This window comes from Rhodnius prolixus, unplaced genomic scaffold, assembly GCF_049639745.1.
Source record: "Rhodnius prolixus isolate KJV_2025 unplaced genomic scaffold, Rpr scaffold_2, whole genome shotgun sequence".
NCBI lineage: Eukaryota > Metazoa > Arthropoda > Insecta > Hemiptera > Reduviidae > Rhodnius > Rhodnius prolixus.
This window is the reverse complement of record NW_027411592.1, coordinates 23,837,902-23,862,649: the sequence shown is the minus strand read 5'-3', so window position 1 is coordinate 23,862,649 and position 24,748 is coordinate 23,837,902. Positions and strand designations below refer to the sequence as shown.

Sequence of the window (24,748 nt, the reverse complement as noted above, 5' to 3'; positions counted from 1 at the left end):
TCTGCATTAACATAATGTTTACTGCACTAATTTTTTTATAGGAGATAATTATTAATTAGAAAATCTTTTAATGAGATATTATGATGTAAATTTTAAGTAATTGCATCTCACTAAACAGAGCATTTGTTTTGACTTTGTGCTAACTAGTACCCTATACATTTTCTTTAAATTGGATTTTATAAACATAATTCATAAACATAGAAACTAGTTTCTTTTCAAAACGTAAAAACATAGAAATCATTGCGGTGGACAGTAAGTTCAATTTTTTGTTTTTATGTCAGAGCAGTTTTTTGAATGTTGCAATATTGTAAATCACTTTACAGTGAGTTATCCCCCCAATACCAATGCTACTCTCCAAAAAGTGATGTAAAGAGTAGGTAATGGGAATATGAGAGGCACTATAAGATTAGGATTAATCTTTTGAGAGAGAACACCCTAAAAAATATTATTAATGGAGGAGTGTAACGGCGGGGTATGTTGTTATCAGTAGGTTCCAGTCTGGAGGAATATGGTTTTTCTGGCACTATAGCGGGCTGCTTGGCCTGAATTAAGGGAGTTCAGCGGTTCGACCCCCATTCCCACGGCTTTTTACGCTGAGATCATTGGTATCATTAAATGCTGCAGCTGTTAGAGAGCGTCGAGAGATTAAGTAAAGTAATACGAAACTATTCTGCTTACTCAAAGGCGCTGGCGTAGTTAGTTATTTGGATTCCTCAACACATTTCTGTGATCTAGTCGCAATTTTCTGATAGAGAAATTAAAAATACAAAATAAGAAAATTAGAGAAGCACTGCAGGGCATCGGAAGGGTTCTCCAGATCAAAACCTTTTTATTCGGGCAAATGCGGAAAATCTTTGCTCTACAAGGAGGATGCAATTAAATATTTTTGTTGCAGTGTGACTGAGAATCCATTGGAAGAGACCATTCATCAAAAACATACAAGGCTGTGTCAATGATGCAATTACTAATAGAAACTAAGTTTTATGTACCTTTAACATATTCTATTATGATACTTTCTTGGTTATGAGAAACTGGAAATGAAAAATAGTTTTTTTCCATCCAGATTTTGCCCCTCATTTACTAGTTGATTCAATAATAAAATCATGCTCTGATAATAATAAAAGAGGCGAATCCTCTGATCACATCTTGCTTTTATAAGTAAATGCTTTAATAATTAATAATCCATCATTCATTTTGTTTTTATTTGCTGAAAACGATTATTATCTTATATTGTTATAAAAAGGTGAAAATTAACAACTGCTCTTTAATTAAAATTAGTAAAACATTTTCTCAAATAGTTGTTTTCAAATAGTCAATTGAAGCACCACTTTAAATTTATGTTAATTGGACATAATTCTAAGGCATACATTATTTTAGTTAATTTGATTTACCTTCTTTATTTTTAACTGCACATTAACAACATTTTCATTCTGACTTTTAAAAAAAATGTTATTCTTTCATTTTATTTTCTTTATGACTCTTCTATGCTAAATGCAATTAAATAAATTTATTAATCAAAGAAATTATTTACTCTACACTTACTAAAAGTAATCCCATTCCCAATACAGATCCTATAATTTCAGCTGCTAGGTAAATCGGTATCAAAAACGCTTCGATGGTCCCCATCATGTAAAAACATATTGTCACTGCTGGATTCATATGAGCTCCGGAAATATGACCAAATGACTGAAAAAAGAAAATAATTTATTAATTGTGCAACGAAGTAACAAAAAGTTATTGTTGTTTTAGTACTGTGCAATTGAAGATTTCTTCTTTAAATTAGGTGTATATTCTACTTTAATTGGCAGGGCAATTTTCTGATATTGAGATTTTCTCGAAAATAACTCCTAGGATTTTCTGTTAACTGTGTATATATCTATAGGATCTACGTACATAGTATTACACACTCACTAACACATAGAGAGAGTGAGAGATTAATAACTTTAATTTTAATCTTTTTTTTCTTTCAGAAAAAATCGTTTTAGTGCAGTTCTTGGGGGAAAGGCTTCACAGTAGGTTTCCTTTCGGTATATCTACGGTTCTACTATGGGTGCGTTCCACTTGGCGACCACAACGACCACGACCACGACCGCGATTTTGGCCGTTCCACTTGCTTGTGAGCGTTGCGATCGAAAACCCAAGTGGAACGGACTGTGGGCGTTTTAACCGTTCATGTAAACATTGCATATGGCGGCCTCGAAAATAAGTTAGAAGCTTGAAGAGGTTATTTTTTAATTTATACCCCATTTATAAGCAGTTATAATAAACTTTATTAATTATTGGTAAAGTTGACTTATATTAAAAGAATATATTTAATTCAATTTTTTATATTACATTTTAGTGGAGTATTTATCAAATTTACGTTTAAATAAAATTAAAATGTCTTTTGTGGCAACAGTTGGATATTTATTAATAATGCTTTAGAAAGTTCTTTATCTAGTTCCGATTAGAGTGGAATGCAATTTTACAAAATCGCAATGATAAAAAGCGAAAACTTAGGCCACGTATTATTAGCTATCAGAGTAACTGATCTTTATTCAGATGAAGAATTTAAAAGTTATTTCAGGTAAATGATTTTGTGTTATTCAGTGATTTAGTGTGCAAAGGGATAAGTAATTATTTATTTATTTATTTTTTGGAGACTTTCGAGAAACACATTCTATTATTTACATGAAATAATACTTTCATTTACATGAGATAATTTTTTCGGTCGCCATATTTTGTTTTAAAAATTGCGCCAACTCTGAACGCCAACTTCGACCCAGCTCTATAGATGGGGCGTTGTGGTCGTTGTGTGGGCGAAAATAATGACGTCATTAGTGACGTTTTCGCCACGACCACAACGACCGCGGTCGCCAAGTGGAACGCCTGAAAGTATGTTTTGGTCGTTGTGGTCGCCAAGTGGAACGCACCCTATTTAGTTGAAATAAGAAATGAAAATGATTTAAATATTCAGAGTTTTAAAAAAACTTATGAGTTAGTACCATCATTACGGTGACCATTCGTACTGTTTTTGGCAGGACAGTACTGTTTTTTAAGACGCTATCCTTCTTTTTTTTTTTTAAGCATAAGTGTCCTGTTTTTTATTTATTTGTACTGTTTTTCAATGAAATTTAAATTATACTCAATGAAATTAATGAAAATATGAATATTTTTTCGAAGATTTATATATGATTTTGTTAAGATTTGACCTTCATATTGTGAAAATTAGATAAGAAGATTAGATATATTTGTATTTTACTTGTCGTTAGTATAGTTTTAAAGAATGTGACATTAAAACAAAATTTTAGAAGACTGAATATTTTTTCTATTTACAAGAGTTACTCTTTACATTTTGTTACTAACTAACAAGTGTATAGTTCAAGTAGTCGCTCAGTTTCGGCTGAATATTGGCCATATTATATGGCCATTGTTTTGTAATAACCGTTCTCGTGTTAATAAACGTATTAATATATTTTATAGGTTTTTTTTTGCTCCTTGTCCTGTTTTTTGATAAAAAAAAAAAAAAAAATGGCCACCGTAACCATCATGAAAATAGAAGTAAGAGAAAGTCGTGTATTTTTTTATTTTGCCGTTTTTAGTCTTCAATTTTTGTCGAAGTGTTTTAAAGGGTTTTTAGAATAACAATAACCTGCTCAACAATGTCTTATGTTAAAAAAAGTCAAGCTATTTAACACAATGTTTTTGAGAACAAACTAAACGGCAGTAGAATTTCCGTGCGGTTTGCTTCATTTGATACAATTTTCTTGAGAATGTTAAGGGTAGAACTGGCATGCAAGACTATTCAAACCAAATGCCTTTAGTTTATAGATATTTTTACCAAATTTTTCTGAATGTAAACACATGCATGCCAGGTTGGTTAGTTAGTAACTAACTTGGTATTCATATCAATAATAAAAAAACGGGATTAGTTCCAGTGGTTATCGTACTGTATTCCCATGTTGAGAACCTGAGTTTGATTCAAGTTGTCGGCCCATAGATTTTCTCTTCCTAGGAACGTCTTCGAGCTCACTCCTCTGAGTAAGATAGAGTTGTATGTAATGTGAGAAACTGTAGGCCGACCTTGTACTGAAAAAAAGCTCAAAGTTCGAATACCATAGAATTAAAACACGCCTTAAATTATTTTAAAAAAGTGTTTCATATACTTACACGACCCTTTTACCATTATTTATGTAATTAAATTTTCTAACTTAGAAATCATAAAGAACTCGTTTATTTGGACAACAATCAACGTATTGACGCTGTAACAATGATTACACTGAACGATAGTAGTTACAAACAAATGGAGAAGTTACCCAATAATAACCTCTAAAACATTAAACTACTGTCACTTTCTTCTCTAGAGAGGAGATCAAGAGGCTACTGTCTTGTTGGGTTGTCAGGAATAGTTCTAGAACGTTCTACATATTGAGCTAGAGGATTCATGTATGATTGCAGGTTGAAGTGGAATTTCCTGTATCGGGTTTTGGCGACTTGGGTGATAAAAGAAATGTTAAATTCTCTTCCTGAAATCCGGTGAGAGACATAAAAAGGGAGCGTTCACTGTAGATCGAAATACGTACCTAACGTAATTGTCGAAAGCGTCTATTTAGTTCTGTTCTTTTAAGTCTAGTGAAGCGCTAAAAACTAGTAACTTGTAACTCACTCCTGACCATCCGATTTTCTTCCTTTGAAATTTTACAACATATTGAATCCCTGGTGAGTGTAGTGGTACTTTTGTGGGAAGTTTAATGCGACCTCAGCCCCTCTACTACGTTAAGAAAGATTTACTCTGAGAATAATTATTTATTGCGAGATCGTGCGTATTTTGAGTTTTTAAATATTCCTTTAGATGCCCTCTGAGTTCGAAGAAATGGTTTTTTAAAAATGGTTGTGGGTACGCGTGAACTCAACATATCTTGATAACGGAAAATCCCAGGAATTTTAAATTTGAATTTTTTTCAAAAAAAAAAAAAATTTCAGAGGACGCGACAGTAAGGGTTTGGACTGAATCTGCAAACTGCAAGTGCCTGCCTCATTTCTCACTGGATTTTGCCCTTCATATTTTTGATAAAGAGGCTCCAACAATTTAAAAATAAACCTTTTTGCGAAGGTTTAGATTAATAATTTTTAGTGTAATTTAAATTTAAAAAAAATCGGTATACTTTCTAGAATGAAGATTCTTGATATTGTACGTAACCTCTGAAGGTGGAAAGGCTTTTGGTGGCAGTGAAAGAGGAGGTGGAATGCTAAGTTCATTTTGTATTTTAGGAAGTCGTTCGACATATCTGGATCAGGTGATGAGCAAGAGCTTATCTTTATCGTCGTCAGATTTCGCCAAAGTCCCATCGATGCCGTCTAATTGGCGAAGGTTTTTATTTATAGTAGAGTAGCCTGCTTGTAGCTGACCAGTGAGGTTCACGGTTGGAAACCAGGTTTTCTAATGAATGCATCATATTTTTCGGTTCTCAGTTTTTTTAAAAAATTCCTTACAGGGGGATCAAGTTCTGCTTTTTACTCTTATAAGTAGAAATGTTTCTACATGTAAGTTATACTGTTTAGGTTACATGTTGTGAGTGAATAGTCGATTCTCAAATGGAAGTCTGTTCAGCGTTAGTCAGAGTGTAAACTGCTTCGTAAACGTCTTCAGCGGTTTTTAATGATAGAGATAAATTAAGTTTAGTGTCGGTAAAGTCTGGAAATTTTCCTAGTCAACAGGTTCCGTAATTAGAGTAGGGCGATGGAGAAGTGTCTCTCAGAAGTCGCAGTTAGTACCGATAACATAGGACTGTGGTCAGAGACAAAAACAGAACAACGATATTAAGGAAGTATGGCCGACTTGCCTCTACAAGGAACATTTTCCTAGCTGTTGCAAGACACTGGTTTAAGCTAAAGATAAGAAACATCCGTAAAAAAATAAAAGTTTATAAAAATACATACTTAAATTCTTACCGTAATTAGTGAAGAAACAAGAAAGCCAAAAGCTAAAGCCGGTTGTAGCTTGTGGACACTTTGAGAACCATCAAATCCAACAACTGTGCTCATACAACCAAGACATAGGAGCAGTGACGTGGCCACTACTTCTGCAATAAATATCTCAATGCATTTTCTCCAAGAGAATGTTTGCACCGCTAAGCTTGCTGTAATAATAAACAAATTTAAATAATACTTTCAATTGGCAATGAATTATAATTAGAAAAATAAGGTCTATACAATAGTATAGAGAGACGTTTACCTCAATAAATTTATGAGGTATCCAGATATTTAACGTGATTGATGAACCTACTAGGAAAACTGGCCGAATTGATCAACTTAAATAGAATTGGCAGTATTTAAATCGATTAAAATGATGAAGATTCGCCGCGATATGAGATGGTGACAATAAGCAAAAGAATAATTACTGGGATACTTCTAAAGGTAAAAGGTGAAGGGCAGAGTTAATCACGCTTACTCTAACTAAACATATGGAAGGACAAAATATTTCAAGTGGTAGTGGCAAGTATCTTTACTAAGTGTAAATTCTTTGCGCCCATCAAAAAGAAGTCTTTATTCTTCCGAACAATAGAGCTTTCCCCAAAATCAAATATCTTCTAATTTTTACTTTAGTCTGAGAAGTCGAGATTAGCTCTTGTAATTAGCCACCTAATTGTCTATAAGACTTAGGCATTTGATCGAATTCAAAATAAGGCTTCTCAAGCAATTCATGTACAGACTATATCTTACACCACCTCTGTTCTGGGAAATTTAGACATTCTATCCTGCTTCCAACATTGCCATTTCGTCTTGAACAAACTGATGTGAAGTTCTTTTTCAAACTCTTTCTTAACACAGTGGGTAAACTTTTTTCAACTTCTCATCTCCCATGTTCCTTTTCATTCCACTCGAAATTCTTGAACTTTCTCTTTTCAATTCCAAAGATACAATTATCCTAAATTCTCTCTAATCTATCTAAAATAATGTGTAGAACTAACTCCCTTACAGTAGGTAACTTCCATTCCTCTAATAGTTGGACGCAAACATTTCACAACTTCTTTTAAGTCTTCAAAAAATTTATTCTCATATAAATAAAAAAGATTATCGTAAAAATTAAAGAAAGGGAACAAACGCAAGCACAGACTAATTCAATTGGCAATATGAGGTAAAGAGATATAAAGGCAATATGAGATATGTGAATAATTTAGAGATGGGATGAAGGAAACTTATGATTAGTAAAATTGACAATTGTCTGTGTGGAAGATATTTGGTTCCGGCAAGACAGTCGGTTCTGTTAGCAATAGAAAAAGCAAATGCAACTGTCCACTGTTATTTGATTTCGAAGAATATTTAGCATGCATTTCTAATAATAGGGGCTATATTAATTTTTAATTATAAATCAAATGAGATTATTTTCAGAACCACTAAACGTTGTTACGTTTTTGCACGGCTAAAGTAATTTAATTCCTAATAAAAAAAATCCGTAAGTTGTATAACAGTGAAAATAGATTCCAATAAAGGAAATTAACCATCTTTTATTCATTTTAGTTTTCCAATTGTTATGCTTACATAAATATAACGAACATATATCATATTTCTGCATGATTTATACATTTATGTGATTTGAATGAACTTAGTTATCTTTTTTCAAAAGCTTTTAAAGAGATTTATCTAGACAGTATCGGACTAAGGTTAACATTACATAACTATGTCTAGACAACCAGTCTTGTTTTTACTTAATTTCTCCTACAAATGAAATAAGTTTCAATGAATGGACTCTATTATTATATTTATTTATAAATGTATACTCCGATTATTGGGGACAACGTTAGACTTTATTTTATTTATTTTGAAGGGTGGAATTGGTAGTTCGGGTTGATCACATGTTTTGTGACCCTCCTAACATAAGTTTGGTGCTAAGGACCAAGTATGATGCTCTCATTTGTATGCACTTTCGCTTTAAGCAACGAATAAAGATAATAAGGTTTCTAATTTTCTTGATTTCCCCCTCATTTTTAAAGTGGAATTTTTTGACAATCAGGCTTACGTGATTTATTTTGTCTAGATGCATGGCCTTAAATTGTGAACTGAGAATGAAGAAAGTTAAATGACTTGGAAACGTCAAACAATTGTTGCAAAAGAGGATACCAAAGAAGGCCAGGAGGTGCAAGAAGACGAGATCATTATCTGTTAAGATGGTTGAATGATGTAGAAGAAGAATTTGACAAGCAGGACGACAAAAAGCGAACAACCGAAAAGTTTGGAATGAAAATATACGAGGGGTTGCAGGCTTCGTATTAAGGACCACAGACAACAACGAGTAAGAAGTTTTCTGAATGCTAAGATGAGTAAACTCTTTTACTAATTCAAAGTTGTAGATATCAATGGTTACCAACTGCCTCTTTGCTCATGGTTAGTACAAACATATAAGGATTGATTAAATACAGACATAATTACAACACAATGACTTACCCTTTCAACACAATTCTTTGACACAAAATGAAGTTTTTTTTATTGAAGACGGATGTCAAACTTAAATATTTACTTATTACAGATTTTAAGACATTTCTATAATGGTAAATTGTTATATTAACATTCAAAAATGCTGAAAATATCTCGAGTTCATAGGCCTTTAAAAAGGTACATATTTTAGTGTTCGTTTTTAATTGCTGGGAAAAACTTTCGAAGCTCCTGTACCGAATTTACAGTAAAATCCGGTTGAGGAGACAATCAAGGATGGAATTGTTTCTTTCATTTTAAGGCACTAACGAACAGATTTTTGCTGCCGCAATATGCAATAGAGGAAGGGCTGACTGTTGGAAAATAAAACCATTTTTGTTGCTTACAGCTATTATTGTCAATAAGTTTTTATTAAATTGTGTTCATACTAACGTCGATGACTCAAGTGATTATCTTCTATCTTCAGACTGGATTCAATCTCCACATTTGACATATCCTTGGTCTCACCGATCCTGCGAAAAACAGTCTCTTAGTACAGTGTACAAGGTCACTTTTGTTTGTTTTTCTGGTAAGGCATAACAGAAGCAATAACAACAATTTGGCTGATATTATTCACGAAGGAAAGGAGATATTATAAATTTTAATTATCTTCGTAACCTTAAGTCAGTTACCACGGGACAATGTATTAGAGAGATTTGATAACTATTTTCGAGCAGATGAGGGTCCTAAAACAATTTTTGACATGGAACGATGAGATATCAATAAATGTAAGGAATAAACTGATTGATCTGACTAGCAATCAAAAATTAAAAAAAGAAATTTAAAATCACATCTTCGCTTGCCTCTTTATGGTTCGAATATAACGAAATAGTGCAGAACCATTTCAATTTTTGCGGCATTATCTTCAATTAAGGCACGATTAGATAAGTTGTCTAATAACAAACAAGCTCATCACATGTCACATTACTTTAACAAGGGCACAATCTGTGGAAATTGGAGGACAACCTAGCTATCTGTGAACGCACATAAGGGATGTTCCATTTTGTATTTCTTTAATTCAATGAAGTCGTATTTATATTTATGAATGTATAACTTCTTTCTTTTATTTACATTTTATGTAAACACTGGTCGGCCACCGACAATTGGACTAGGAAATGTGATTCTCTCCTTTACTGGCCCGTTTCACTCCTACTCAATTAAAATGTTTTCCTTCCAATAATGCGAATAAATTTTATGTTCATTACTTTCATTTCTATTTATCTTTTTTCATGTTTAGTTTTATTTATTCTTTTTACAAGTTGGTAGATGCCTAGCTTTAGGGCGTCCTCTCACCCTATGCCAACGTATAAGATTATAGAAGTATTCAGTAAAAACATTAAAAGCGATTAAATAGAATGGTACCATTCCAACAGTATTGCAAAAACGTTTATATAGGAAGGAAATAAAGTTACAAAACTAAGTAACTTGGACTAAAAACAAACATCTGTTGTAATTAGTCTCAGTTTTCAAGGTGCTAATATTCTCTATATTGAAGTACAATATCTCGTTTATTGAAGTGAGTTGCAGGGAGCCCAACTGCGCAGGACGCCCAGGAACAATCATAAAAATCATTGTAGATGAAAATGTTTTATTTAAACAAAATTAAATATTAGTTTTCTCATAAAAAAAAAAGAATTGAATTCGCTGCTATGAAATATCCAAAATAATGAAAAGGTAATTAGAATTTGGGATGGTGCACTTTGAATTGAATTATTTGTTTAAAAAAACTTAGTTCTAACCCTGGCGACTCCTGCAAGTTATATCAAGTTTGAGATTCATGCCTGTATTATAATCGTATCTGTAAAAGCTCGCGTTTCCTATCGCAAAGTTTAGATGTATTGTGGTACCGAGTTCGATTCTTTCATTACAAGATTGGACAGTATAAAAGAGATTGTAGCATACCAAGTTAGGTATATCATGACACCTGATCAGTACTTGGTCGTAATAGGCTTTACACTACATGCTATTCCTGCTCAGTAAGCTATAAAATTGATTTTGTTATAAAATGAAAATTATATTTCATCCTAGCAGTAGGGGCAAGTAAAGATATTAAGCATAGAGTCAGTATTTTATTATCACTAGTTTTTTTTTTCTTTAAGGTCGTGTTTACTTTAGGATATTCAAAAAATGTGATTATAATTAACACTTTTGACAAGCTATTATGTTATCTTTGTTTTGTGAGAATGAGTAAATAATGTTAAAAAGGACTTCCCACCTGATTGTACTATTTTAAATTTCAATTTTATGTTATTGATCCAGTTTTAAATGAAATAATATTTTGCTCTTTATAAACTAGAGAAAGGTAAATAATTAAGAAATTAAAAATCAATAAAGTAACTTGGCATAAACCAGGCTTAAATTTCATTACATAACTCAAGTGGTTTGTCATAAACTGCGCTAAAAAATGACCTTTAAAAAATAAAGATATGACAATTCGCAGATAAAAAACAAAAACAAAAATAGCAAATGGATATTTATTGTAAATGTATTTTTAATATAAGATATAAAATTCAAATAACAAGACTGTAAAAACTATTAATTTCTAAAAGGGGTCAATATTAAATGCTTAATGTAAGTGCACCTTCCATTGGTTGAATAAATTACTTGGCAAATAGCGCCTCTTAGAACACCATTGTTGAGTATTGTATTATTAGATAATCTTAAAATTAATGTAATTTTAACATTATCATATATATTGACATTGCTAAGTGAAACCGTATTAGTGAGTAGTTCCGAAGAATTTGAATAAGTCATTTGTAAGCTAAGTTAGCAGGAGAGAGTAAATAAAACAAAAAAACTAGACATTTGGGTACTTTTCCGTTAGCCGGGCGCAAATGTCGCTAATTGTGAACCAAACCGAGCCAAGTCAACGGAATAAAAGTCGAAAACGTTCAACTATAAACAAATATTAATTAATAGTAAGCAAAACAAGTTCAACTATAAACAAATATTAATGAATTGTAGAGAAAACCTCTTTTCCCAAAACTGTTTTTCGCTTGCGCCCGGCTAACGGAAAAGTACCGTCATTTGTAAGCTAAGTTAGCAGGAGAGAGTAAATAAAACAAAAAACTAGACATTTGGTATGTTAAATGCAGGTTACTTAAAATATTTTGCGTATCAAATGAAGTTAGGCCAACTTGAAAAACAAGTTTTCATCTAGATTCACACAGGGTGAATTATTATGGATAGATAGCGAGAGTCCTGACTACTACAAAAATTTGTAAGAATTTTTTGACCATTTCATAAGAGATTTTGCCTATTTGCTAGTTATCCAGCCAAACAGCGCGTGCAGATCTTGAGCCTGGTACACGCCTAGAAATAGTTTTAACCTAGAAACATTAGTGGACATTCGTGCTCTGCTTAAAAAGAAAAAACCTGGAGGGTTTGGATCGGTAAACATTTGTTTATGTATTTGCGAGAAAAAGTTTAAAAGTATTATCTAAATAGATACACCTTTTTTATGTTAAGGTGTTAAATATATATAAAATTGTCTCTAAATCTCTTGTGAAATTCTAAGTGAAAAGTGGACTTTCTTTTCTTATTAATTACATTATATAAATTTTAAAAACCTACCATTTTCAATCGAAGCGGTATAAAGCGGCGCGGCACCTTTAGTGCTTTTATTAAATGTTGTACACTGGCAAATTGTGTATCTTGTTTGAAAGTCGGAACGATTTAAGGAGTCGCCACACTATTATTCTTTATTGTATTAGTTATTAATATTATTTTTATTGGTTTCATTTATTTATTAAACTAGATGGACTACATGCAACGCGTGAATGAATATCACTGTATTGTATTTATGTGTATGGCGACGCGCATAACATTAGCATACGACGAACTGGTGCTAAGCTCGGTGAGAGGAATGTTGGCCTTCCGTGACTATTCCAGTTCCTACTTAGTGTTATCTAACCTCCTCAAAACAAATTATAAGAACCTGGACAGAGTAGGAACCTGCAACTTGAAGGAGTCACCGTTTCTCAGAGCTCTCCAAATACCTGTTCTCTCTTTCTTCTCCATTTCGACTCAAACACTTACGCATATAAATATTTACTCACAGCATATTTATACAATTCTGTTCCAGTTTTGCGTTAGCAACAAGTTTGGAAATATCCCCGAATATGTAGCAGCATTTACAATCACTTGGCTTTCTCTTACCATTATTTAATGAAACTAAAATTATGGCTGTATCCAATATTATATTTGCGCTCCATTATAAAATTATGCTGTTGTAGGAAGCGCTTTTCCCTTAGTATCCACTATCATCAACGTAAAACAAAAATGATAGACCTGTCATATGTCAGGTTCCAAATTCTAATAAAGAGTGAAAAAGGAGTCAGCAAGTTTATTGTGACGTGACAACATAGTCAAACATCAAAAGTCAAATTGATCGGACCTCTAATGATGGATGAAAATTCAAAACTGTCTGGGATATGAAAAAAAAAAAAAACGTCCAGGAAATAAATGAAAAGTGAAAAAAGCTGTTCTATAAGTTGCACTTCTCAAAAGCTATTCTTACAAATCGGAGGTTTGACCAAGCGTTCGATGCACAGATGGTAGTACCGTACAATATACTGAAGCGGAACTTTAATAATAAAGCTTCACTCCATCTCGCCCTAATAATCCTGTTTCAATGATATGTTTTGTAACAGTGTTTCAAATATCAGTTATAGACCTACATGTTGTGAGGTACCTACAAAATTTGTAGATAAGCACGGAAGTTTATTCCAAGAAACTGAAAAATTAGTTGATTAAAGTGGCTTTTTTAGTCAGCTTATTTTAATCAGATGCAAACCATAACTAGGAAAACTAGGGAAATTACACCAGAAGTCTCTAAATCATCTACTTTTGCTAAAAATTTAAAGTCGAAAATCAGCACGATCGAAATAGTTCCGCTTATTACAGGATCAGAGAAAGTAAAACTCTATTAATTGGTCTATCACAATGGTTTTAAGGGCATTTGTTCAAATGAAAAGTATGTTCAAGATTTTCAAAACCATTTCAACGGTTTTTTTTTATAAATTTTTACCTCACCAGTTTTATTTGAGGAATTTTAGCAAAGTGCCTCTCGATGATTCCTAAACTATCATAGATTACGTAGTTTAGTTGCTCTCATTGAACTCCCCAGAAATCAATTTTTTCCAAAAAAAGAAAGTTACTCGAAAAGAAGGTTTAAAGAAAGCCTTTTTTCTGCCAAATCCAATGTCAAGGTATAGAAGAACGGAAATGCAAACCGTACGATCTTCTCTCAACTTCGTTGAATCTATAGCATAAGGAAATATTACTTTACCATATGTTTTTAATTAAAACTTGAACCGCTATTTCTTAAATGCTGATTTTTTTTATTTTCAAGTAATACATCATTTTCGTACAAAATGCTACTAAAAATTATAACAATACATTATTCAGATTATTACATAAGGTATATATGAGAAATTTAAAATAACAGCCCATTTTAACGTAACTTTGTATAGTTCAATGTCAATATGTTTGAATTTATTAAATAATATTTGTACAAAAGTCATGCAAGATACCTGTGTTTTAAAAATTGTACGCTACCCAAAATCTGAGAAACGCTTTTTTTCTAAAGTATCATTTTAGAGAGTTTTATGGTTTTATAAAGTTTTAAATACTTGTAAGATTTAAGCCCGTTGTTAAAATAAAAAAAAATTATTTTGACCCATGAGAATGTAGCAATAAAAAAAATGTCTTTTTATTATTTGTAAGATTTATAAATTTCCTTAAGCATCATTTTAATGAAAACTTTAAAAAAAATGTCTAAAGCCATATTTTAAATTTATCCGAAAATTTCGTTTTAGATTCAATTATCGCCTTTTTTTTTCTATTTTAGATATTTATTTCACTCTGAAACTCATACTCACATAATTACAGTAGACCAGTCACGCATTTTTGTTATCCTACCTTAAAGTTAAAAGCGGGTATTTCCATTTACAGTAAATGTATAAATTATGAAACGAATTCTTTCACAAAAAGGATAAGATCAAAAAAAGCACACATTTTTTAATGAAATAAAATACAAAATTACACGGATCAACTGAAACTTAGAATTCTTTTATTCATTTGGAAATTTGGATTATTATTCACTAAAACATCTTATAATATAAAGATATAATATTTAAAAATTAAAATACATAATAAAGAATAAGATAATCTTACATAAAAATCGGTTCTTGACTTCCACACAGAGCCATTGTCTGTGTTACATTGCGCAAATATTCAGACTACATCTGGCTGGCAGGTATTACCCTTGCGATTAGATTAATTACCATAACCTAATTTCTGGATTTACTCTTTAAATAATCAGAATTACGCCTCTTTTTATTATAGGATTTTTGCACGAGATTCGTATTCGAAAAATTCATCTCTTCAAATAATTTTCATTATTTTTTTTATTTAAGTGAAGTGAGAAGGTTCTGGGTTTCAAGATATATGAACGAATTCAATTTTTAATTAGAATGGTTTTAATCGAATATCATGTTTGTAAAAACAGAAAATATATTGTACACGCCCAGGATTAACCATGCAGAAAAAAGTTGTGGGTCTTCTTCCCACATTCATCATGCTATTTCAATTCGAATGAGCACATTTGAAAACAATAGCGTAGTCTGGTTATTTTTTCTTGATAGGCTTTAGCGTGGGTGATATTTCAATTTTATATCAGAAAAACTTGGTAAGAACCTCTCCAAACAAGGACACATTTTATCGAGGTCATAAAATATAGGTCATGAGAATATAGGTTAGGAGATGCCACTCCTTTTTAACGGGTTGTAGGGGAACTCCCAGTAAAATTTACTTTAGCAGAGATTTGTAAGTATAATATTGTCAATTTCTTGTTCGAAATACATACGAAACCATTTTTGGGAATGTAATTTCTAATCAATGTGCATAATGTTTTGAGATTTGGTTTCGTTTAAAATAATTTTTCATTTTTTGAACTATTCCTCAAAAGAAAAGAGTTGGGTTTGGAGGTTTCTGTGTTCATCTGGATCAACGTGTGGAGAAAGTGTAACAGTGTTATCTGCAAGGTCAGTTTCTGGATGCTTTGGTAAGTCATTCCATAGAGGATACGTTCTAAGATGCTTCCTTGCGGAGTGCTAGCGTAGGCTTTATCGCTGAATAGATTTGAACTTGTGAGTGGCAGTCATACAAAAAGGGTTTCAAGATAAGAAACTATGTGTTTGGAAGAATCCCCTTGAGTTTCCAGAGCTATTCCAGTTACCACACCCCATTGAAGGCTTGCTTCACGTCAAGTAAGACTCCAAAGCAACACTCCTTCCCAAGGGAGGAGAGTTTGTAACCACTACACTTGGCATTGGTCACCGTAGAGTGTTATCCCCTAAACCCAAACTGATGGTCTGGATTAAAATTTGAAGATTCGATTATAGAAAGAATTTATTTAAAAATAAGTTTCTCAAGAATTGTGCCAAGAGTTGGTAGAAAACTTAATAGATAGTAAAAAGAAGAAAAATGCATTTGTTTGATAATTGTAGAGTGGGATAAATTTAGGAGAATTTCCAAATATCGGGAAGTAAGTTGTTCTTACCCGAATTATAGATTGTAGTTAAGAGGACTTGGTGGATATGGATATGGTGGAGAATTTGTGAAGTTTTAACGATAGAACCCTGTGCTATCTTAAGAGAAAGATATTTAACAATGAATAGAAAGTTAGAAGGTTAAAATGTTTTGGTTTTAAGGAATGAGAAAGAGATATGCCGAAATCTTATTGTAAGGATTCGTGATTTGAAATGTTGATCATATTTTGATGGTGAAAACAGAAAACTTGATAGGCGAACAATGAGGCTTTGTCTTCGCCAGTTGAAGCCCAAGAGCTGTCCCCACGATTATAGAGGTGATGGAGTGGTTTTATGAGAAAAGATTCCTTTATAACAGTCCAGAGAATTTGTCTTGAGTAGTCTGTGATAGTGCAGATTTGGAAGAGTTCATCTTTAAATTATTCTAAAAGGGATCAATATTAAATGTTTTATATAAGCACATCTTCGATTGGTTGAATAAATTACTTGGCTAATTGCGCCTCTTATAACACCATGGTTGAGTATTGTATTATTAGATAATCCTAAAATTAATGTAATTTTAACATTATCATATTGACATTGCTAAGTGGAACTGTATTAGTGAGTAGTTCCGAAGAATTTAAATAAGTCATTTGTAAGCTAAGTTAGCAGGAGAGAGTAAATAAAACCAAAAAACTAGACATTTGATATGTTAAATGCAGGTTACTTAGAATATTTTGCGTATCGAATGAAGTTAGGCCAACTTGAAAAACAAGTTTCGGTTCTAAGTTGGTGAGTTAGTTTATTGAAAGTTAATGTCACTTGTCATTATCTTCTTTTTATTTAAGTGGTATAGCCTTATTTAAGCTTTTCTGTGTGGAATTTTCCCTTAAGTACAGAACCTGTATTGAGTGAAGTCGAGTATAATTAAGACAACCAACAACGAACTCGAACAATAAATGCCCTTTATTTGTCAATCAACTTAATAATCAATAAAAAGTCAATCTTTTATTGATTGACTCTTTATCAATCAATGCACTTATTACGGATAAGCGGCAAGCAAGAGCTAAGTGGCGTTGAATTCTGAAGCTGGGTTACAGCCTGGAGAAAATGCTGTTAAAAGTTGAAAATAGTGAGGAACACGAATAGGCATGAAGAAATGAAAAAGAAGGCAGGTGGGACAGGTAAAGCTTATTGTAATGTTTTGAAAGAAGTGCATTCAAGAGTAAGCTACTTCACCAGGCAATTAAAGGACATAGATAGTTGATTATTCACTTTTCTGTGTTTTTTTGGAAAGTGGGTGAAACAATATTTTAATTTAGAATACTCGGAAGTGCGACTGTCATAGGACATTTTCCAGTTTCTGTTAATTTTAAGGCGGGCCCTTAGGGTTATATTTGTCTTGAATGAGATAGGTCTATCTATCATAATTTTTTAGAACTTCTCAAAATAATATTGATTTTAATTTTGTTAAGGAAGATCTGTAATGTCACACAGTTTTTATGTATTGTAAGATTAGTGCAATATTCGTTCGGTTGCACAGATTTTCTTACGCAAATTATAAATTAAAGAGATTTGAAAATGTTTATTTTTGAATAACTCAAGTGAATTTGAACATTTAAAAACTTGTAATATTTTGATTGTGAAGTTTCAAAATTTAACCGTAACTTAATACTTTTTTTTTTGTTGTCAACGAGCACTTGAGACAAGTTTTTAAGAATACATTATTTTCTTTGTGATAAGCTAATGGTTAAATACTGTATTATTTGACGCTGACTCAAAAAGTTTTACCAACATTTCCTTGATCACCTAATAAGCATTTCTTATTATCCTCTAAACAACACTTTCTTAAGCCCAAAAAAATAAAAATAAATAAGAGAAAATAATAAAAACTTACTCACCTGGTCTTACAGATGCTACTCATTCGTCTGTTCCTAGTTGCCGCTGGCATTGGAATAGTGTCATGAGCAATATTACTAAGTCAAAACAATGATTAAGAAGTAAAAAATGAATGAATACTTTATGTAAAACATACATTTTACATACAATTGACATATTTGAGGCACTCAATAATTTATAAATATTATGTAATGTACTTGTATATTATCTTTTAATTAAAAAAGAACATTTGTAATAATTTGGCAATACTTGTAAACATTTACTGAGAAATTGTAAAAAAATACTTTGCTCTTATTAATACTTGTTTCCGCTATGTTGCACTGATTAAAATAAATAATATACATAAATATTAATATTGATTAAACATGGCTTCAATTTGCAAACTTCCATTTCATCATTCGGAGAGTTTGGCACAGCAAGACGAGCTTTATTAACCATATTGATACTTATTTTATTTATTTACTATTTTTGGTGGATAAGGTAAAATGCATTAATGCTCGCAGGCGGTAAATGTTAAGAAACCAACTATATTATGGATCTTCCTCTTTGAATAGACAACTAAACACCCTATTATCTACTGAACACTGCCTATTTATCGCATTATTTCTGGGTAGTTCCTTACTACGCCCTCTCTCTTCTCCCTGGCTTGATCAAGGTTACTTTCCTATTCCGGAAAATTTTCCGGGCGGATATGGTTACAGGTATCTAGAGTTCCCATCCCCATCAGTCACTCCCTGTCTCTCACCCTAAAGATCGACACAGAAACATGAAGAGTGTGTGAACTGCAACATACAGTTCACCTAGGAAGTACTGGCAATTTGGCGAATCTCCTTATTCATTTAATGGAAGTACGACCTAGAATATCCAAGGTCCCGAAGTCCCTGGACAAGATAATAGATAATACCGGATTATCTTGCGTCCAACATCCTATTTGCATTATTATTGTGGTAGTTAAAAAGAAAAAAACATGATGAATCTTCTTCAAAAACAAGAAAAATTGTATTAAGCTAAACCATGTTGCATGATTATTAGCAACTGAATGCATTTAGAACCCACTCTAATGACTACATGCTCTTTACTTACAATTTTAAAAAAATTGATTAATGTCAAAAAAATAAAATAAAAATGAACTAATAACTACCCTACATTTTTTGAAATTCCAAAGAATAATTTACCCATGATAGCTTAGAGTCGTGCCATGATCTATTTCAAAATTTCGCAGCTCATTTATTCCTCGTTATTTTTATATCACTGATAGGGATCATATTTTCTACTAAATGGCAATTTAGAAGCAAGTGATAATCTATCACTGGGCAATAAGTTGTAATAGGTTGCTGAGAAGTAGAAAACTGATTATGTATTGAATTAATAAATCAATCTAAAAAATCAGTCTTTAAAAATCTTGATGATATTTTTGCTTCCACTTATACAGCATTAAGAAAATATAATTTTATAAAGTGAATGGCAAAAGTTTATAAAAGCAAATAACATTTAAGTTCGTAGTATTTTAAAAATGAAAATATCGTTTACCTGGACGTGGACAAGGCTGAATTACTGGTTATTAGCTATCTACTAGCACACTGATGAGGAAAATTGAACTGTCGTAACTTTTGCGTATTTACCAGAATTACATCACTAATTACTTTAAGGAAAATGTTAAGAAACCATTCTGCCATTAAGTGTAATACAATGCGACTGATTTGCTATTGATTTGTTAATTTCTTTTATGAAAAGTGGATGTAGTGTAACTGTGAATTCTGTATTGTAATGGAAATTTTAAAACAGGAAATAAATGTTTTGAGGTCCTCTGAAGAATAAGATTCTAAGAATATTTTTTTAATTTTCTGTTTTCTTGCAATTTACTGTTAGAAGATACTTTGCTCTCAGCTAGTCATTGTTTACCATCAAAGAGAATTTATTACTACTTTTATCCGCAATAATTACACGGATTGAAATAAATAATAAAATCAATATAAATATTAATGTATAAATTAAGAATAAAACACAATTTCATACGCGCTAAGAAATTTCGCGTTATAATAGAAATTTATGAGTCTTTCGAGAAGAATACGAAATATGGATCATGGTCCATTATTCAAAGGTAAGATGAAAATTCTCGATATGCCAGTGAATCTCTCTGTTTAATAATCCAATAGTCACACTCACACGATTTCTCTTACTACTTTTCTCAAGGATCTAACTCCCAAACGTCGAACATTTGAGTAATATTTCATTCTTACCCAAATTATACATCCGTTATACATTATACATTTTTTTTTGCATAGATTATACGGAAGTGTAACCTTTTAGAAATGCTTACTTCCATCGAAAACTGTCTAAAACGAATTTTTCTAGAAACATTTTTAACGAAATAGTTAATATACATCTATATGAACGATGTAATGTGTATAAGAAGTCATGTGGTCTGCGTTCTGGACTTATTCTGCCATGACCGCTTTACTTGACTCAACTTCGTTCAAAATTTCAATTGGAAATGAGTGGGAATCGGAGGGTGCCAAATCTATTCAATGCACATCAAGTTTTAATGGTACAGTGTACTGCGGAAGATTTTTTTTTTTTTTTTCTTTTGCAACTCGAGCCTCTTTTCACGACTTTTTCAAACATGTTGACGTAGCAGACTTGGTAGTATTCGAAAATAGTTGCTTTGTAAGGTAGCAAATAAAAGCGTCCATCTTGCACCCTAAGAAATGTCATTAATACCAAACCAATGAACTTTATAAACCTTCCTTTTGTTGTACGTAACTATTGGTTTCAGCTGAATTGGTATACGTAGCTTTTAAACATTTAATTCTCAATGAAAAATATACTGCATTTTTTCTTTAGTAGCTCTTTTCAGCCTAAGACCAAAATGTGCAATATCTCGATAGATTGCAGTTAGATTATTCGATAGATTATTTAAAGATTGAAGTAATTACATCAACAGATATTTGTGAATCAATAACAAAAAATTAATTACCAGGAGACATTGATAAGGGACAAAACATTGAGGACAAACTTCGTTTCTTTAAATTAATTTCATGAATTGGTTTTATCACAGCTACTTACAAATTTTTAATTACAGCAAGAAAATATGTTTTGTTTTATTTATCAGTGATACTGATGCAATCATTGATTTTTACTTTACTAACGCGATTCCAAACGAGATTAAAAAAATTTTAATTTTTTTGTAGAAGAGCGTGTATTTCTTTTGAAAACAAATCTTTATTAATTAATTTATTTACTTATCAATCTGGCTACTGCACTTTTAAACAATAAATGCCTTGAATGAACAAAAATTTATCATATTCACAGAACGGTTCGAGAAAGAAGGAAAGAACAATTTATATAAGTATTAATTATGAAATATACCCAGTGGAGTAATTTATTTGGTCGAGAGAATTGTTAAAAAAATGGATATTTTTAGATTGAAGATTAGCGTGTCTGTGCATGTGTGGCAAGGGAGAATGTTAGGAGTAATCACTAGAATGAACAAGTCTAGAAAAATTATGTTTACAACGGGTTGGTACAAGAGAAAAGTGGAAATGGATTGGGTAGAAGTGAACAATCAATCAATGAAATCGTTAACTTTAATATTTAATCGTGATGATATCTCAACCGGATTCCTGCTTTTTACTTTCACAGGTTCAAAGCAAGAAGATGAACGATGATATCATCGCCTGAACAATTGCAAACCCTAATTTATAGCCAACACTTTTTACCCATTTAAATTGAATCTGTTCAATACGGTTATGTATTTAGCTGCCCAGCAGATAGAAAGGATAGTGGGAAGTTCTATTTAATCTCCTCACAAAAATTAAATTTTTTGAGTTCAAAATCTTCTTAAAGTATTCATTGTCACTTCCTAATTTTTTTAGTTGGAAGTATAGACGGGTGTATAACTGTGGAAGCAGTTAGATTCTACTGAAGAACTATTCTTGTTGCTATCAGTAACTAGATAACTGGAAGTTAAGATGAAATATTTGGCGTTAAACTATTCGCTTCCAGGCTAATTAGTTAAATCCTAGGTTAGAATAAATAACTCTCAGCTACAACATGAGAAGTTACTTTATTTTTTTTCATTAGCTCCACAATTTTGTTTATAAACTTAGAACTTCTTTGTAAAGAAAAAAACTTATTCTAAAAACATGTGAATTCCTTTAAAGCCACTGGAAGTAAATTGAGAATGTTGGAATATCGCAATTTCTTGCGTACGAGCAAATGTAGAATCAAAATTAATTTAAAACTGATTAACCGTAAAAGCTCTCTTTTATATCAATTCGATAGATATTTTCAACAATATAATTAAATTTACTTACATGCATTCATCGTCAAATAACTTGCCAGAATATTCCATGCTGGATATGTTTTTTTATTTTTATTTTTATTTGAGAGTGTTTGGAAGAAGCTGCACACCAGTAAAATGCTAATTTATTTTGTATGACAATGTTATCTCTCATTAAATGATAATTTGATAAAGAGTCAGTCATTTTATTTTGGTTTTATTTTTGCTATTCGTTTAAATTCGTATTTGTGTTATTACTTTAACTGATGTGTAACAAAAGTCTGTACGTTGTTGAACCACACTTTACAAAACTGGCCTGTTTTGGTCCCTTTTAACTTAATCTTGTAATTATTTCCTATAACCTAAAGTTATCTGTGTTCAATAATTCGATAATGGCAGTTATAGCTCCCGCTTTTACCTCTACCATATTTATAAATTTGGTAAATTTATTTTCATTTAAATTTTGTACCTACTTATAGAAGTTGTAGGAGGTACCAGTTATTTTAAGTGAGGAATTCAAAATTGATTGTCTTGACGTTCACAGCCCTGTATTGTCTTCTTTACATAACGAAAGGAAAATTACTTGCTATCCTGACATGTGAAGTGTTTTATAGACTTCATGTTTAAACTTGCAGCTAATCCTGAAGCATAAATTAGGAATGCTTCGGCAGTTTTGCGATCCATGCCGGTTTCTTGCGGGTAGATGTTTATGTTTGAATGGGGCACACCGAATTTTTCTGCAAGTTTTCTGGTACCGTTCGCTAGCATCCGATTCTATAGATGCCGTCAGAAGTGTATGCATGGGCCCAGAGGGACTTTAAGTGCAACAGGCTTAGTCCCTCCCTGTAGGCGATTAATAATAACATTAATTAGAAGTTGTAATAATAAGTATTCAATTTTTGACAGACATCTGGATTCATTGGACTGTTAAGTTCACCAGACGTGTTACAGCAATCCAACAAAAATTACTAGTCATAGGTTACTAAAATAACTGGCAATACTCCTCATTTGCGTTAAAACAATCATTAAATCATGTAAACAAATCATTTTCTGATTTTATCCCCCTACAGAAGAAAATGTCCCAGTCATTTTTCCAGAGAAATTAGAGAGTACAACACAACCAATACTCTGGTCGGGATTAGCGTATCCATAGGCAATATCTCGCAATCACAAACGCTCTCGAAAAATACCAGTATACTACGTACTCTGCTGAAGCCTAAACTCAAAGTAAAATCACTGATACTTTAGGAAGTCACAAGAGGTCTTTAAAACGCAATGGATTCGGCTTATAGTCACACGCTTTATAATCTACAATCTCTACAATCTACTTAAAGCTGTGAGTGCACATTCCGTTTTTTTTTTTTATAGTATTGAGTTTAGCCCCGATAATAGAAATATTTTTTTTTGTCCATGAAAATAACAGGTCATGAGTTCACTGATGCTATTCACCAGAAAACTGAATTGCTTGAAATTGTCAAATTATTTTGGGAGATCAAGTGAAGATGAGAAGTACTTAGGGATAACCTTAATAGAGATTTCGTACAGAGGTGATTTGCATTAAGATTAGAAAGATCATTTGAGAGTGTAGGAAGATGGAAGATAGTAGGGCGTCAAGCTATGTTATTTCCATTGGATTTTTAATGCAGTCATAAAAACTAAAAATGCTCTATGCCACTGTTGAAGGTCAGTTGCTTGTAGAAGAAATATTAAAGGTTTGCTTGCTTGTAAAAATCCACAATAACGATATTTAATCATTTCTTAACTCTAAAACTCTAAAGGAAACTTGCTTGGTTCGGCCATCTGAAAAGAATGTCAGAGAGCAGGGTACCCAAAGCAGTCCTAGAATGGAACCCTCCAGGCCGCCGGAAAAGGGGTAGACCCAGAAATAACTGGAGGAATGGTGTGGAAGAGATGATGATTGATAAGGGACTCTGCGAGGAGGATGCAATTAATAGGGACCAATGGAGACGCGCTATTGATCAATGATTGGTCCGGTATAGTTGGTTTTTTGTTGGATGGATGATCCTTGTTTTTACAATTTTTTGTTTTTTTTAAAATTTATTTGTAATATTTATTTAATTTATTAGAGATGGCGTTCAGTAGGTTTGTTTTTATATATTGATAGTATTGTTGTTGTTCATTTAGTTTATATTAATAACAGTTTGTAAGACACAAAAGCATTTGGTCTGAGGGACCCTCATACTTGAGGAAAACACCTATAAAAAAAAAAAAAAAAAAAAAAAAAAAAAAAAAAAAAAAAAAAAAAAAAAAAAAAAACTCTAAAAATGGATGCACTGAATCATCTTCAACTCCTGGCTTTAGTATTCTGTGCAAATATATGTAACAGTCGATATTCAGAAACTCTGACCTTAAGTAAGCATGCACATTTTTAAACATACCAATAGTTGTTTTTCTAAGTTAATTTTTTTTTATGAATTATCGAATTTAATCATATTTTTTTCATCAGATTTAACCAAAGGGAAGGTAAAGGCAGCGAGAAATTCCAGGAAAACTAAATAAAAAGCAACTCCAATTTTACAATAAAAATGTTAACAGAAGCTTTTATTGATCACATGGTTTGATA

General features: G+C 32.0%; 1 protein-coding gene and 1 long non-coding RNA gene across 8 annotated transcripts in view; one reads left to right on the top strand and one right to left on the bottom strand.

Annotated features, from left to right (window-relative positions):
- The window catches only part of LOC141450504 (aquaporin AQPAe.a-like), a 27,396-nt gene extending 5,058 nt beyond the window's left edge, over positions 1-22,338 (bottom strand). The window contains exons 1-5 of one of the 5 annotated variants that reach the window (XM_074121004.1): positions 22,199-22,338; positions 17,885-17,959; positions 8,845-8,924; positions 5,932-6,119; positions 1,543-1,686 (exon numbers count right to left, since the gene is read on the bottom strand). In XM_074121004.1, the coding sequence (XP_073977105.1) occupies positions 1,543-1,686; positions 5,932-6,119; positions 8,845-8,924; positions 17,885-17,959; positions 22,199-22,236 (525 nt within the window). In that variant the 5' untranslated portion in view covers positions 22,237-22,338. Of the gene's footprint in view, positions 1-1,542; positions 1,687-5,931; positions 6,120-8,844; positions 8,925-12,024; positions 12,295-14,628; positions 14,707-17,884; positions 17,960-19,412; positions 19,491-22,198 lie in introns of those variants that run through there. The other 4 variants (XM_074121005.1, XM_074121006.1, XM_074121007.1 and 1 more) reach the window with 4 other exon arrangements.
- On the top strand, positions 6,119-24,748 carry LOC141450507 (uncharacterized). Of its 3 annotated transcripts, XR_012456129.1 has the most exons (6): positions 6,119-6,474; positions 8,018-8,272; positions 23,235-23,500; positions 23,588-23,847; positions 23,943-24,537; positions 24,632-24,748. It is a non-coding gene; the product is annotated as an uncharacterized lncRNA (long non-coding RNA). The 3 variants fall into 3 exon arrangements; XR_012456127.1 differs by lacking the exons at positions 6,119-6,474; positions 24,632-24,748 and having other exon boundaries at positions 7,779-8,272; positions 23,943-24,450; XR_012456128.1 differs by lacking the exons at positions 6,119-6,474; positions 8,018-8,272; positions 24,632-24,748 and adding an exon at positions 22,355-22,604 and having other exon boundaries at positions 23,943-24,450.